Source organism: Babylonia areolata, chromosome 20 (genome assembly GCF_041734735.1).
Source record: "Babylonia areolata isolate BAREFJ2019XMU chromosome 20, ASM4173473v1, whole genome shotgun sequence".
Classification (NCBI taxonomy): Eukaryota; Metazoa; Mollusca; class Gastropoda; order Neogastropoda; family Buccinidae; genus Babylonia; species Babylonia areolata.
The window spans coordinates 32,471,720-32,488,353 of record NC_134895.1 but is presented as its reverse complement, the minus strand read 5'-3'; the positions used below and the strand labels follow the sequence as shown (position 1 = coordinate 32,488,353).

Below are 16,634 nucleotides of genomic sequence, written 5' to 3'. Positions count from 1 at the left end.
TTGACAACAGAAAAGCTTCCAAATACAAAACAGTCAGGAAAACTACTTGATGTATTCCATGCTTTCTTTTTTCTTCTGCTTTTTTTCTTTCTTTTTTTTTTCCACTTCGTGACGGGAAGTGGAGTGTTGCTGTACATTTCGGTGGCAACTTTCAATGCTGTGAAATTTGTTGTCTGCTCTTGGCCGTCTGCTTTCACATCTCTGGTCAGAGCAAGTTAGGCCTAGTCATTTTGATCTGCACCATGGAATGTCTTATTGGCATACAGGGAAAGGATTTCGTCATTTTGGCTTCAGACACGGTGGCAGCACGCAGTATTATCAAAATGAAAAACGGTATATTGGCTTTCTGTTAAATGAGCAAAAACAAAGTTGTTAATTAATATTATTAATCAATTTAATGTATCACGGTTGACGGAAGAGTTTGTGTGCATCTTGCTTGAGTTGAAATCGGCCGTACTGGAACAAGAAGAGCTGTCAAGAATATTATTACATATCACACAAAAATGTTGTTATTTGTTACACAATTGTCACACCGAAAAGCTCATCATTGAATGTCATTTGTTTGCATCTTTGTGAAAAATGTACCTGCGTACTTTTTTCACATTTACTCACATACGTGATACAAGATACCGTTCCTCAAAGTTTGGGAATTGGTTCTGGCATATCATGGAGTCTGCCATATACAGCTGACAGCCAAAGATAGCAAGGAGAAAAAAAGAAAAGAAAAACCTACTGCCACACTCTTTTCGTCCGTCCCGATAATGAAAGACCTGTTTCTAATCTGCTTTACAGCTATGCGTTGGTGGAAGCAACTGGAGTGCCAAACATTACATTTTACTTTCATCAGGTTGCGAGTCAGTTCTGCATCGTTTTGTTGAAATATAGTGTGCTTTGAATTAAAAACAACAAACAAATATGCTTTGAATTAAAATTAAAAACAACAAACAAATATGCTTTGAATTAAAAACAACAAACAAATAAAAACGCATGCGTGCGTACACACCACACACACACACACACACATATGCACCATCACTATCTCTGTACCTGTCTTGCCACTATGAGGCTATTTGGCATTTGTCACAAAAAGCAACAGTTGACTATGCTTCTGTTTTTCTTTTTTAATAAGTTTAAATAACGCCAGCCATTGATGCATTTGATGGCTGCAGTAGATGTTATTTAATTACACATACTTAACCGTGACCCAACTAGTGCAGACTGTGACCCAACTAGTGCAGACTCCGGCAGGGGTCTATTTAGATCTGGAATCAATAGCTGAAGTAACAAAGATTCATCTCCATTAAAAGTAGAAATTTTGCTATGTTTTATACCAGATTTTAGTCTTATGGGAAACACTGTTCTCTCTTTTGTGTGTTTGTGTGTCATTAAAAAAAAAAAAAGAATTAACATTGACCCCAACAGAACAATGACACATTGGTGATTCCTGCACTGTTATTGAGATTTGTACATTTTTTGGGGGGTGGGGGTAGGGTCAGCTTCCTTTCCATCACACCAGAAGTTTCCACAACCCTTTTTTGATTCAGCCCCTCTCACATCCCTGCATGCATATATGTGTGTGTGTGTGTCGAACGGTTTACGATTCACAAAACGCAGTCTCTTGAGTCTGTCAGCCCAGTGTTACACTGTACTTTTAGTCAAATCAAATCAAATCAAAAACACTTTATTAATCCACATGGAAATTAAGTTGTGCAATCACACTCACAGGCTCGTTGTAAACACCAACGTAAGATTAACATGCGCAATATAAAAAGAGATTAAAACTAGTCAAATAAGAATTCCCAACAGCTGACAATAGACTAACCCACCCCCCTCCCCACACACACATACTCATGTTAAGACAATAGGGTATTGCACAACAATACCTACAAATGAAAACATCAAACAAATAAGTGTATATTACTAAAAAGACATGCATGCACACACGCACGCATGCACACACACACATGTGAGAGTGGGGTTGGACGGATGGCATTTCTGTGCACATGCAATGGCTAATCTGGATATATATTTATAATAACATTCATATTGCACACACACACACACACACACACACACACACACACAGAGCCTCTGTCTCTGTCACTCTCTCACTCACACACACGCGCGCATGCGCATGCACATGCTCAACATGCACACAGAGAAGATTTGGAGGACTGTTTTGCATTAAGAGTTGAATAGTCAGTTTCTGCCAGTGTCTGAGAAAACAACCCTTGTAGTGTTGGTGGAATGGATACCATATCTATCTCTTGTTGCTGAAAGCCATAAAATGTTATCTGACACTGGCTGACTAAGGGGAGGCAACGTTACAAGCTGTGCCACTCTGAAAGCAGCTCTCCTGTCACCAACATGAGATAATGGATCTGCAAGTTCAGCATATTGTAAACAAGGTTCAAATGGAATAATGGAAATCAGAAAAATCTTGAAAATTAGGTAACCATTTCCAGTTTAGAAAAGTCATGGAATAAGCATGAAATTTGTTTGGTCACATCTGTGGGAACACAACATCTTGATAATTAATTTAAATGTAAAAAAACAAAAACAAAAATAACAAAAAAAAGACAATAAAACAGGTTTATTATTTTTAGATTGTCTGTTTTGCTGCCATTCATACAGATATGCGACATTTTATTGTATGACTTTTGTTTATTTACCCGGCAGTGTAGGTAGCCATACTCCCTTTTCAGGGGTGTGCGCATGTTTGGTATGTTCTTGTTTCTATAATCTACTAAATGCTGACATGGATTACAGGAGCTTTTTTCTTCTTCTTCTTCTTCCTCTGTGTTCGTGGGCTGCAACTCCCATGTTCACTTGTATGTACATGAGTGGGCTTTTACATGTATGACCGTTTTTGCCCTGCCATCTAGGCAGCCATACTCCGGATTACAGGAGCTTTAACATGTGTATTTCATTTTCTCTATGCATATACACACATAGGGGGTTCAGGAACTTGCAGGTCTGCACATATGTTGACTTGGGAGATCGGGAAAATCTCCACCCTTATGTTAACCCACCAGGTGTGACAAGGATTGAACTCCGGAAACTCGCATGAGAATTCATCACTTTAACCATTTGACCACCACACATGTGTATATATATATATATATATATATATATATGGGTGTGTGTGTCAGTATACATAGGCTGAAGTCTTTATAGTTGTGGATGTTTAACCAGTCCACCTGTGAAAATGCTGTGGGTTGCAGACCAAGACAAAATGTTGCAGCTGAGTGACAATCTGTTGATGGCTGTGGCAGGGGAGCCAGGGGACACAGTACAGTTTTCTGAGTACATTGCTAAGAATGTACAGCTGTACAAGATGAGAAATGGTAAAAGATGCATGTGTGTGTGTGTGTGCGTGCGCGCGTGTGCATGTATTTTGCTTGTTTCGTTTGACATTGTTGGAGAGGACCTGGACTGAATTTGTGAATCAGCGTGTATGTATTGTTATTGTATCCTCTACATGCCAAAAGGATCAGAAGGATTAAATTTCTTTGAATCTTTAAATTGCTATTTCTCAGTTTCTGTTGAAAACTACAGGAATGGTATGAATCTGGAGCCCAAATGGGGTTATTTGGTGATTTGATTTTTAGTGGGGGAGGGGGTGGGGGGGTTAGCTTCATTGCAGATGATTTTTTATTTTCAGCTTATCTGAAAATGGACCCCCCCACCTCCCCCCAACCACTGTCTAGATAAAATGTATTTGCTAAATGAATCTTTGTACATATTTCATAATCTTTGTTTTTAACTTTTTCATAGGAAGGTAAAGTTGGTTTTTATTATTATTTATACTTGTATACATATAATGCCTATCTTCAGACAGATTCTAAGCTTCTAGCACTTTATAAACACGTAATCATTAGTATAACAGGTTACCTGTCTTGGTAGAACTGACTGACAGCTGCCTTTTGGTGCTCATCATGTTTCCTCTGTCATTAAGTCAGGCTTCAATCACATGTGCACATACATGTGTATACACATGCAAACACACACACACACACACACACACACACACACACACACACACACACATGTATATTATAGTGGATTTTACAACATAATTTTGTCAGGGACAACTCTCTTGATCCCATAGGTTATACATAGTTTATTTAATAAATAAACTATGTTTAACCTACGGTATGCGGCATGCACTGCTGTTTGTGTGTGTGCATTTGAGTCCTTTAGACAGACATCACGCCTACACTACTACCCTAAAATACCTTCAAGTTCTAATGCCTGTATTTCCCCCAGCACCCCATCAGGCACATGTGTTTATCTTGTCGCTCACTGTGTGTTTAACCGGGCAATGACCTTTGCTTTCTGGCCACTTACTTTCAGCTTCCAGGGGACATGTGGGCCCTGGTTTTCCCCACCACCCATCTGAAGCTCATGACAGTGACACAGAGAGAGAGAAATTGTTGGAAAAGGTTAAACATGAATTGCAAATGTGAAACTGCATGTATTATAAGACCCTTCAGAAACGTAGTATGCATGTAAATTCAAAATCATACATACCCATGGACGCATATGTATTATGATAACATCAAGGAGACAAAGCGTTGGGGGGTGCAGGATGGTCACTTTGGTTTAAGGTTAATACATGTTTGTTCTTTTTTGGTGGACTACATTTGACCAACTTAAAGTGAACACACATACACACAATGACAGTGACACATTGTACATCTTTTGAATTTGAGAACACATATAACTTTTTGTTGGGTTCCTTCTCACCTTGGTCTCCTTTTGAATGAATGGGCTGACAGGGCTGCAAGAAAAGGCGCAAAACACCAACAGGGAACCACAGAACTTTATGTGCCTTTGTCTGTACAAGAGGGGTACCACTTACTAGAAAAATCATCATGGAGCAAAGTCAGGGAGGTATACCAGCAAAATGGCAAAGTTTTAAATAAAAGTATAAATAATATTCAACATCTGGAATCTATCAATCAATCAAATACATTCAGTAATTTAATCAGATTAAGGCAAATTCAGGCATTATCAAACAGGATAAAGCTGAACGCTTTTATAACAAAGTTCAGCAAAAGATGTTAAATGCATATGTGGAGAATCTATTTCTAGTAAACACTTACTCTTTGAATGTTAGAGTCTGAAATTGTTTTCACAGGTGTTTGATGTTAGTGTTTCCTTCGATATGCCTATGTCCCCCTTTTAATGTTTTTTTTGTTTGTTTTTTGTTTTGTTTTTTGTTTTTTCCAATGCTCTGTATCATTCCCCACCACACACACACATGTGCACACACGCACACATACACAGACACACACACACACACCATTCTTCACCCTCTGCCCAATTGTGTTCCCACCACCACGCCCCACCCCCTTTTTTATTTCTTTTTTTTTTCTGTCTAATATCACTTAAAGTGGAAGACGTTAAACTGAAGACTACTACTACCACAGTGACACATCATATGCACACAAGTATGCACGGGCATGCACGCACACACACTCAAACACATTTACATGTTCACACATACAAATCTGCACATTGACTACAAGCACCTTTCACACAAATGCAAATGCATTTCATACACATGGGATGTATCTGTTATTTTGTCTTGTACTGAATGAATTATTATGAATATTGTTTATGAACCCAACACACTGGTCAGGCCTTACCCAATCACACTGATATTATATACCTGAGATTTCGTGAATGCTACTTTTGATTGTGTGTGTGTGTGTATGTGTGTGTGTGTGATAAATTTCATCACAAAGATTTCTCTGTGTGAAATTTTGACTGAGGCTGTCCAGGGGAGGTGGGGTTGGGGGTGCATTGCCACACAGCAGCACCACCCTTATGTTGGTGTGGATTTTTTTTTTAAACTGCAGGTGGATTTTGCTTACTGTCAATGTGGAGTTTTGCCGGGGACAACCCTATTTTTGCTATGGGCCTTTTACATGTGCTAAGTGCATGGTTCACACAGGATCTCAGTTCATTGTCTCATCTAAATGATTAGTACCCAGACTCGGGTAGTGAGATTGTAAACACTGGGATAGGCACTAGCTGTCCATTCTGCAGTGTTATTTGCCTATGTTTGGCCTTTGTGATATGTCTTTTGTTTGAAGTATTGTCTTTTTTTACACTATTGTGTAATCTGGTGATGATAAATTAACCAGAAGGGCTGACTTCCTCAGCACTGCCTAATCTTATTTGCCCTAAAGAGCTAAATGATTAAGATAATGTGTCATGTAGGTTTATGTTGCTAATTTTTTTAAGTGACAGTTATGTTTTTAAAGTGATTGGACATTCGTGTAGTTGGGCAGTCCTGATATGGCCATGTGTGGTCAGCTGGACTTTAAACAACAATAATAATAATAATAATCACCCAAGGTCTAGTAAAGCGGGAAGGGGGAGTAAAAATCCTGGAGCATATATATGGAACTTGAACCTGTGTGCACTTGCTTACCAGTACAGCGTGTTACTTTTTGGGCCTCATGTTGATGAGACACTGACAGTATGTGTATGCTGGGCTTAAACTGTGAGGTACTTAATGCACATTTTCACCAGTTACTTACACACAGCTATCTGTTCCCAGCTTCCTTGTATAGACATTGTATCCATCACGAAACTTTAACCCTTAGACTGCTGCAGTTTGCTTGTCAGCGAAGAGCTGTCACCTCACTGAGATGTGACAGAGCTTAGTTCAAGGTTGGGATGTCACATTTTGTATTTGGAGTCATGCCCCTTGGGGATGCATAATTATTGTTCAGCAAAATGAAGACACCACTGATAAATACAGAAAAAATTAGTAGCTGCACTTCAAACTCATGCCAGACTGACTTCATTTCACCAAGGTTTACCAGCTGAGGGGTAAATTTTCTTTTTCCTATTAGCACTGTGTTTGAATCATTGTATGTTCACTTTCATTGTTTTGAAATGGATTTCTTCTTTACAGGTTATGAAATGTCTGCGAAAGGAACGGCTCACTTTACAAGAAGGAATGTAGCAGAGGCACTGCGGACTCCGGTTTGTGTTTAAAAAAGAAAAGAAAAAAGTACATTTGTATAGTGCTTTCAAACCTTTCAAAGAGCTGTACACACAAGCGCACATATGAATGCATGCACGCGCGCGCGCGCACACACACACACACACACACACACTCATGGAAGAAACTGGTATGGATCCATAGAATGCAGATATGAAATAGAGTGCCTCATTTATGTAGAGACTACTGAAAAATCAGCAGTTTCCTCTGTTCATTCCTCAGTTCATTTCTTGTGACAGTCTTTGATCACACACTGATTAACAATAGCCAGAGGTTAAATGAGTGCTGAATGGTTAAGAACCATTTTGAGAGAGAGGAAAGGGAAAGGCTCCAAGTGTATTGTGCTCTGTGTGGCATGTTGAGGGCCCATAACACAAAGTAAATCTTAATATCTGTAATAAGGATTTGAAATGTGTAACTTCTTTCCATGTAAACCATGTGGCATTTGTGCCATACATTGTAAAATTCAATGAATAAAATATGTATTTTAAACACTGAAATGACAACTAATAGACTTTACCATGCATAGATATCCAACCAACACTAACAGTTATTATGTATCATGTATACAAAACCATCACACTCAATATTCAGAAGATATATAAAACATCACAATACCTAAATGATAAAATATTCATAATAGACCACAACACCAGCATCACAATACTTAAAATCATACCTGTGTTTGCTTATTTCTTCTGCTCTTGTTGCTGTGTCTGTGTTTCTGAGCTTAACGTCTACTCACATTTGATTTTAGACAAAAATAGACGGTTCCATGCATAAAAGAGTAAGAACTAATTACTATGAAAATTGTTAACTTTGGAGTTGGGGGGGGGGGGGGAGAGAAAATTAAAGCAAATGTCCAACAGGACTGTGAAGCTGACAGACAGAAACCTTTAACAATAACAAGAAACAAGACTCACTTGTGATACACTGGGAAAAAAAAATCCAAGCTTTTTATGTATTGTGTATAATTTCAAAATGTAATGTTTAAGATCAGAAAGATCAGTTTAAAGCAAATTAAGTCCCCTAGCATTAATTACAGAGTAATTTCCCTTTTTTACTGTCTGCACCAAAACGTTTGCAAAATAAATAAAACTTCCATGCTTAGCAAAAGAAGTTCCTGTTTGAACAAAAAATGATAATAATGACTGCTCTTGTTGTTGTGTCAGAATATCAGATCAAAGTGCCAAGTTTAAAGAATACAAAAAATATAACTATAACAGTAAATGCAGTTTGCATATAATTAGGCTTCTTTTCTTTTTTTCTTCTTTTTTTTTTCTTCTTTTTTTTGTGCCCATCCCCGAGGTGCAATATTGTTTTAAACAAGATGACTGGAAAGAACTGAATTTTTCCTATTTTTATGCCTAATTTGGTGTCAACGGACAAAGTATTTGCAGAGAAAATGTCAATGTTAAAGTTTACCACGGACACACACACACACACACACACACACACAGACAACCAAACACCGGGTTAAAACATAGACTCACTTTGTTTACACAAGTGAGTCAAAAATTATCAACATCTTTCCAGAAAAGCAGATAGAAAAGGTTGAAAATCCTCATATTCCAAAAGTATGTGTGGATTTGAAAGTTTCCCCCCACAGTACCCTGTGACACGTTTACTATATTTTTCTTGGGATTGTATTACTTCAGTTCAGCAAAATTGGTTACACCATTGATAAGCACACAAAAAAGTATTAGATACACTTTGACCAAATACTGGAGTGTTGGCCTAGAGGTAATACGTCTGCCAAGGAAGCGAGATAATCTGACCACACTGGTTCAAATCACCCCGGCAGTCGCCAGTATTTTCTCCTCCTCGACTAAAACTAGAGTGGTGATCTGGATGCTGGTCATTCAGATGAGATGGTAAACCGAGGTTCCTAGTGCAGCATGCATTTAGTGCACATAAAAGAACCCACGGCAGCAAAATGGTTGTCCCTTGCAAAATTCTGCGGAAAAATCCACTTCAATAGGAAAACAAATAAAAATTACAGGCAAAACAAAAGTACACTCTCCCAGCGGAGAGCAGCCCAAATTTCACACAGAGAAATCTGTTGTGACAAGAAGAGAAATACAAATACAAATAATACCACACTGGGGTTAAGCAGTTGTTATGTTTTCAAGTTAAAACATCCAAAGTTTGTGAACATTGTGCTTCGTGTTACTGAGGCCAAAGTTTTTGAACATTCTGCTTCATGTTACAGAGGCCAAAGTTTGTGATCAAACTGCTTCATGTTACAGCAGCCAAATTTTGTTAACATATGGTTTCATGTTACAGCAGCCAAAGTATGTGAACATACGGCTTCATGTTACAGCGGCCAAAGTTTGTGAACATACTGATGGCTGGTGTGGATGACAGTGAACCCAGCCTGTTTTTCATGGATTACCTGGGTGCCCTGATGGAGGTCCCCTTCGCTGTGCATGGCTATGGGGGCATGTTCACCCTCTCCCTCCTGGATCGATTCTACAAAAAGGGTTTGTTTTGTATTATTACTTCTTTTTTTGTGTGGTCACAACTGATTTCTGTGTGAAATTCCGGCTGCCCTCCACCAGGGGAGCACATTGCTTTAGTGCAGCGCCATCCATTTTTTTCTTTTATTTGTCTTGTGTTGTTATGTTTTTGTCACAACTGATTTCTCTGTGTGAAATTCAGGTTGCCCTTCCCAAAGTGTGTGCATCACTACAGTGAGGCACTACCCTTCTTTTTTCTTATGTCTGTCTGGTATTATTACTTTTTTGTCACAACAGATTTTTCTGTGTGAAGTTCTGGCTGACCTGCACAAGGACAGCGCATTGCCACAGTGCAGAATCATCTGCGTGGTTTTTTCTTCTCTGTCTGCAAGTGCATTTTGTTTCTTTCAGAGTGGATTTTTGTACAGCTTTGTGCATTTGATGAGTCCCCTTTCATTCCGTTGGTAGGTATTGAGCTTTTAACATATTCCTGGAGTTAATTTGATTTGGGTGGAAAATGCAAATTTTTCAAAATTCTTTTAAATTTTTGATTAACTGCAATATCTGTCTTGTATTCTAGTACTCTTCTAAATGTTTAGACAATGAAGCCTAACTTTTAGAAAATTGGTGAACATTCGTAGAAGTCTGCCTCTCACAAAATGTGAGGAAAAGAGTGTGTTGGAATCTCTGCAGCAGAATGGTTTGCTGGGCGATATGATAAATATGGATTTTCCATTTAATGCTGCATTTAAAAATGAAGAAGATGTGCATAACTTATTATTCTAAAAAAAAAGAGGTTGTATAAGTTTTGAATTAGATACTGCTATGTATCCCATCAGGTCTGACATTATACTGCCTCAAGACTTTCTATTCTTGTCTAAAGTGAAATCTTTCTGAATTTTATGCATGTAAATATGAGATTTTAGGGGTCTTTTTGTTTGTATCCTTTCTTTAAAAAAACAAAAGTTTAATATGCTTTGGATTCTATTATTAACCAGTTCAGTGCCAGAGAATTTTGTAAAAAAGTGCTCTCCACTTGCCAGGGAATTTTGAGGATTCAGGGGTAATAATTCACAAAAAATTCTAGCACAAAAGCTGTGGGTGATACAGAATGAAAGTAAACGTTTTTGTGAAGAAAAATGAGTGTAGATTCTGCTTCTGGGCTCCCTTACCCAATTAGGTTGATTGTAGATAACTGTTTAGGCACGTTAAGTCAAGATAATGATTTTTGTACAACAAAAAAGTCTATTTCTACCTCTACATAATAATATCCATAAAGAAAAACAAAATACAGCAAGAAATAGCATGCCTATTGTCAGATTATACCTGTAAACGAAATTAAAACAGGCTATAAGTTTATAAAAACAAATCACAGCTCATACAGACATGTAAGTAAATCACTGTCCCAACAATGACAAAGGTGGGTAAAGTCAACGTAAAAGGTCAATCACGGTCTCAGAAACTGAGCTGGCAAGCTTTTTGACAGCTAAGAGAGTTTGGGAGTGAGAGGGTGAAGTTCTTTGATGACATTCACTCCTTTCAAGTTGCACGTGGGCTGATTAAAGTGTCTGCTGTGCATCCAGCTTGCTACCTCTTCAAACAAGTCAACCATCTGATTCAGTGAAAAAAAGTGTGAAAAACAAAAAGCATGTGTTTCATGACCAGTGCAGGTGCCACCCTGCATTTCGTGAAAATTATGGAGCATTGGCGGTTGCCGATCCTGCAGTTTGCATTAAAATGTGAGCACACTCATTCCTAAAAGCCATGCCCCCTTCATGAACTCTGGCTGACATTTGACCTATCGTCTTACATCACTCCTCTCCCTCTCTTCCCCTTCTTCCAACGCTTGCTGCTCATATTCTGTCAGTCATAGCCACTTGTTGAAAAAAAGCTGTCTGATTGGATAGATGGACTGAATTACCATAAAATAGGGCTGTCAGTTTCATCACTGTCATTGTCAATCACCATCGTTTTCAAACCAATCATCAGACAAGAGAGATCGTTCTCCATTGCGAAATCTGTCCACAACCACAAACAGAGCTTTCAGAATTGTGTAAATCTGCTGACTGAGACAATTTGCTTTACTGGACACAGTTTTCAACGCATTGTTTTGCACATGATGCAACCCCCTTTTCCACGCGCGTATCACATGGTCAGTTAGCAAATTATTATCCAGTAGAAAGGGGTCTTCTACCTGATGAATGTTCATTTAAGTAGTATTTTTATAATCCAGACACATCAAACTAACTGTCCAGAGTCTGTTTATGTGAATTGAACGAAACTCCACTGAAGGAAAAATCAGAACATACACAGGACGTTGGTGGACGTCTTACAGGCACTATGGCAATACTTTTTGTAGGACGTCAGCTGACGTCTTATAGACATTCTACTGGTTAAGGAGTGCTGTGGCAGCATTGGTTAGACATTGAACATCTTCTCTAGTGTTCACCACAGATAAGGGTTTGTAGCCTTGTTCTGGCATGGTGTTTTGTTCTTGGGAAAGGAGCTTTACTCTGTTTTCCTCACTCTACCCAGTCTTGAATGACTTTGGTTGGGGAAAGTTAGAACAGCAGGAGAGGATTGGGTCCGGCCTGCCTGTGCTGAGCTGTAGACACAGCGAATGTGAACTCACTGCCCTGATGGCCGTGAAAAGCTGTGGGACCTGTAACCTTTTAGCTTCATCTAATGAGATGTGGAACTAATTTGCATGATGTTTCATTGTTTGTTTCAGACATGACAAAAGAAGAGGCAATGGGTTTGCTGCAACAGTGTATCTCGGAGGTCAGTTTCAGATGAAAACTACTTACACTTGCGCATGCACACACGCACACCCACACACATACGCACACACATTCTCTCTCACACACAGACACTCTCTCTCTCACACACACACATTTCTCACTCACTCACACACGCACACACATGCACGCACGCGCGTGTGCGCACACACACACACACACACACACACACACATTGCCAGTGTGATAACTTAATAATACACTTTCTTATTGAATTTATTCAGTCATCTGAATGATCTACTTTTCATTTTATGAAAATTGTAATTTGTTATGAAAGGAGAGGTTGTAAAACACAGAAAAGTTATTGTCAGTCAGTCCTAATATACAGACTTCACAGAAAGTTAGGGACCACTTTATAAAAGCAGGTAAGTTTGCATATTTGTTTTAAAATCAAGAGATTATCTAATTATGCATGCTAAAAAAGGTCTATCACTGGCTCATTGAAAACACAAATGGGTCTTTTAGGTGCGTGTGCACCATGAACAGTTTGCAAAATGCATTTGAAGAATTTATGTTTTAGCCAGAAATGTACAATTTGTGAGTGGTTTATAAATGATGGCTGTGGTTTTTCATTGCAAAGAAAGGAAGTGCACACACAAGAAAGCACCCGTTTTTTGAGTGGTGCTCATTACGTTTGATGCAGACACCACTGTTTACGGAAAATTCAGTATCATTTCACTCTACCCCCAAGAAGAAAACTCTGTAGGTTCCCTTCCCATGTGGTCCTTAGCTTTTTGTGAACCCTGTAGGTGGTGAATCAAACAGGACCAGCTGAACACAAAGTGACCCAGCAAGAGTACAGGTTCTTGTATGGCAGGTGACCTTGCGACCTCTTCCCATTGACTGCTCCCTTAACTCTCTCCATACGAACGGCGAAAGGGACGACGTTAACAGCGTTTCACCCCAATTACCATCATCAAAATATTGCAAGCGAAAGGCTCTTATACTGAAGAGGTGAATGTTGACAGAGAATACCACAATTCTGACGACGGAAGCTAAAGGTTGGGTCATTCAGACACCCACTGGACATCCGAGGGGTCTGTGTAGAGGAGAAGAGAGGACTGGCCGTACTGAGTGAGTTAAGATAGCATTGTAGGATTGCTACAGAATGAGCAGAGATCTGGGATGTTCATTGTAACTGGAGAGTCAAAGTGAGCTGTGTGAGAACAGTGCTGCTGCAAGAGCACATCACATAGGGCAGCAAGAGCAGGGAAGCATGGGGCATAATGTGCATTTGTGTGCCTTTAAAAAAAAAAATTCATTGATTTTTTTCTTCTTTGAATTTGTTTCATGGTATTTTTTGTTTGATGCTGTTCGTTTATGTGCATTGTTGATGTTTGAGCATCTTGCCACTTCCCTTTTCATTCTGTTCCAGATTCAGAAGCGCTTCATGGTTGACACTCCTCAGTTCAAAGCCAGAGTCGTCTCCAAGACTGGAGTCGAGGACCTGGGCTTTTTGAGTTCCCCAGTGCCTGTCGCATGATGACTTCCGCTCGATGTTTAGTTATGTTGGTTGGTTTTTGTTGTTTTTTTTGTTTTGTTTTTTAATGTTTATAGCACTTTGATCTCTCTGGACCTTTGAGTGACATGACCACAGTGAGGACATGTGTGTTGATGGATGGGTGAATGGAATTATTTAAAGTCATTTGCGAGTTTTGGTTAATGACTTGGAATGTGGAACAAAACAGCAGTTGTGAAGTTGTTTTGATAATCTGATTATTATTAAAATTGTTTTTACAATAATGATAATGGTGTTAACTTTTGTCAATCTGATGATTGGGATATTTAGTACTGGTGACGCTGCTTACTGTCACCCACTGGAGATAAGTAGCAATTTTTTGTGTGTTTGTACATACACACAGCAGTTTTTGTGTGTGTTTTTTTTTTACTGCAGCAACTTGAAACATTAACAGATTCTATGAAAGGCATATGTTAGTTTTCTAGAGTGCTACTAATTTTGTGTTGGTTGCAGGGGCACAGGGTGGTCACTTGGGTAGGGACGAGGGACTTCCAATGTTTTTGCTGCCAAGTTCCTTATCAAAAACACTCTGCTGCTCCAAATATTTTAAACTTGACACTCTCAGCCACACAATTCAGTTAATTTCAAACCAAGACAGTGGACTTGTTCACTTTAAACTCAGTCAAGAGGGGGCAGGGAGGGGTTTGTGGTTGGTCAGTTTTCTGTTCCACAAGAAAGTAGGCTGCAGCTGTCAAGTTTTGTCACAATGTGAAAAACGATTGTTTAACATGACTCTCAGTGTTGTCTAAGGTCACGTATGGCAGTGAACTGTTCCAGTCTTAAATGGCAATGAAAGAGTAAACCTTTAGCAGCCTTGCCTGTCAGTACATGGCATACAAGGTTTCCCTTTCCAGAACAGGCATAGAAACAAACAATACCAACCTGTCCAGTATACAGGAACGAAGTAATATTTAGCCTGAGGGATGACTTGGCAAACTAGGCCTTGGTTTGGGTTGCTGTGCTGTGGTATTTGGTGACCATATAGCCATAGTCCAAACAAACCAGCCAGTGACTTGTCTCATTTTATGCTGCTGGTATATCCTTTGCCAGAAAAATGTTGGTCAAGAGTGGAGGCACTGATGGTAACTCATCCTCCAAGGAAGCCAGAGAACCTGAGCGCACTGGTTTGAATCCCACATGATAATGCAGTCCACAGAATCTTGATGTGGTGCTCGACCTTCGGAGACCCGCCGGGGAAGCCGGGAGCTGGGCCCTATGCCTCAAAGGGGCCCACCCCAAGCAACCGGTGGTCGGACAAGGAAATTCCGCATGCCCATGCGACAAAGAAGGAGACCTCATCCTCATGCTGGGGCCAAGCAAACAGTACCACCCAGAACGCTCAACATTCTCCAATGAAATGCAGAAGGGGTGCATAAGAAGAAACTTGGCCTGGCAGAAAGGATGCACCAAGAAAATATTGACATTGCATGTGTCCAAGAGACACATTTGACCGTAAACCATCGCTTTCAAGTGAGGGGTTACGAGACCATCAGGTTGGACCGTGAGGAAAGAAACAAAGGAGGGGTGCTTGTCTTGGTGCGGAATTCCATCGCTGCACAAGAACTCAAGATCAACACCAATCAGCAGGCAGAGATCCAAGGGGTTGATGTAGTCTAAAGAACACAGCATCAGGATCTACAATGTCTATTGCCCTCAAGATCGTGATCTTTCCCTCACATACATGAACATCCCAGACAACAACTGCATGGTGGTGGGAGATTTCAACAGTCACTCAGAGGGATGGGGCTATGAGGAGACGGACAGGAGAGGCGAAGAAGTTGAGGATTGGGAGATTGACACACATCTTCATCTCATCAACCAAGAAGATGATGAACCCACCTTCTGCTCTAGACGCTGGATGACCACATCAACACCAGATCTAGCGTTCGTCACCAACGACCTGTTCGTCAGGACCACAAGAACAGTCCTCAACCAGCTTGGAGGAAGTGACCACAAGCCCGTAAAACCCTATCAACCTCAACTTGCAGGCTCCTCAAGCAAAGTGTTTTCCCCGCTGGAATTACAGAAAGGCGGACTGGACTCTCTTCGAGACCTTCACAGATACATACACAAAGCCAATCAACATCAGGCAGAAGGACTCAAACAAGATGGTTCAAGACTTCACAAAGGCCGTCTTGAAAGCTGCTGTAGAATCCATCCCAAGAGGAGCACGCAAAGACTACAAGCCCTACTGGTCGGAGGAACTCCAAAATCTGGAAGATGCTGTTACGGAAGCCAGGGACCGAGCAGAAAAGCAGCCAGCACTGGAAAACAACATAGCGCTGAAGGAAGTAACTGCCAGATACAAGCTGTCCTGCGCACAAGCTGCAAGAAAAAGCTGGCAAGAGAAAACTGAAAGCCTAAATCTCGACAAGGATGGCAACAAGCTGTGGAAACTAGCTAGAACCCTCAGCAACGAAACAAGAAGACACACCACAATAACAATACAAGAGAATGGAAATTACCTCTCTGGAAAGAAAGCAGCAGACCACTTCATAGACATCTATGAAAACATCAGAAATCTGGAAGTCCCTCCTGAACATAGAGCTGCAGTGCACAGGGCCCAAGGTGAACTTCATGAGAAAGAGCCCCAAGAGGAAGTCATGACCTCAGCTTTCACAGAGAAAGAGCTGGAGGAAGTGTTGCATAGCCTCAACCTGAAGAAGTCACCTGGACCAGAAGGAATCACAAATGAAATGATTCTGCATCTTGGGATGAAGAGCAAGACAGTCCTTTTAACAATCTTCAACTCCATTTGGAAGATAGGATCAGTCCCACAGTGTTGGAGGGAAGCAGACATGATCCCCATTCACAAAAAGGGAAAGGACAAGTCG

General features: G+C 40.1%; 1 protein-coding gene across 1 annotated transcript; it reads left to right on the top strand.

The window, feature by feature from the left end:
• Positions 1-109: 109 nt before the first annotated feature.
• On the top strand, positions 110-14,024 carry LOC143295421 (proteasome subunit beta type-2-like). Its single transcript, XM_076607111.1, has 6 exons — positions 110-333; positions 3,225-3,347; positions 6,935-7,005; positions 9,348-9,507; positions 12,215-12,264; positions 13,657-14,024. The coding sequence occupies exons 1-6, from the start codon at positions 243-245 to the stop codon at positions 13,762-13,764; spliced, it is 603 nt and encodes a 200-aa protein (XP_076463226.1). The 5' UTR covers positions 110-242; the 3' UTR covers positions 13,765-14,024.
• The last annotated feature ends 2,610 nt before the right edge of the window (positions 14,025-16,634 follow it).

Bases quoted from the DNA above. Each gene is read 5' to 3' on its own strand.
- LOC143295421 (XM_076607111.1), top strand. From the start codon at position 243: ATGGAATGTCTTATTGGCATACAGGGAAAGGATTTCGTCATTTTGGCT. The intron at 3,348-6,934 runs GTAAAAGATGCA...TCTTCTTTACAG, and splicing joins GCTGTACAAGATGAGAAATG to GTTATGAAATGTCTGCGAAA. The intron at 9,508-12,214 runs GTTTGTTTTGTA...TGTTTGTTTCAG, and splicing joins GGATCGATTCTACAAAAAGG to ACATGACAAAAGAAGAGGCA.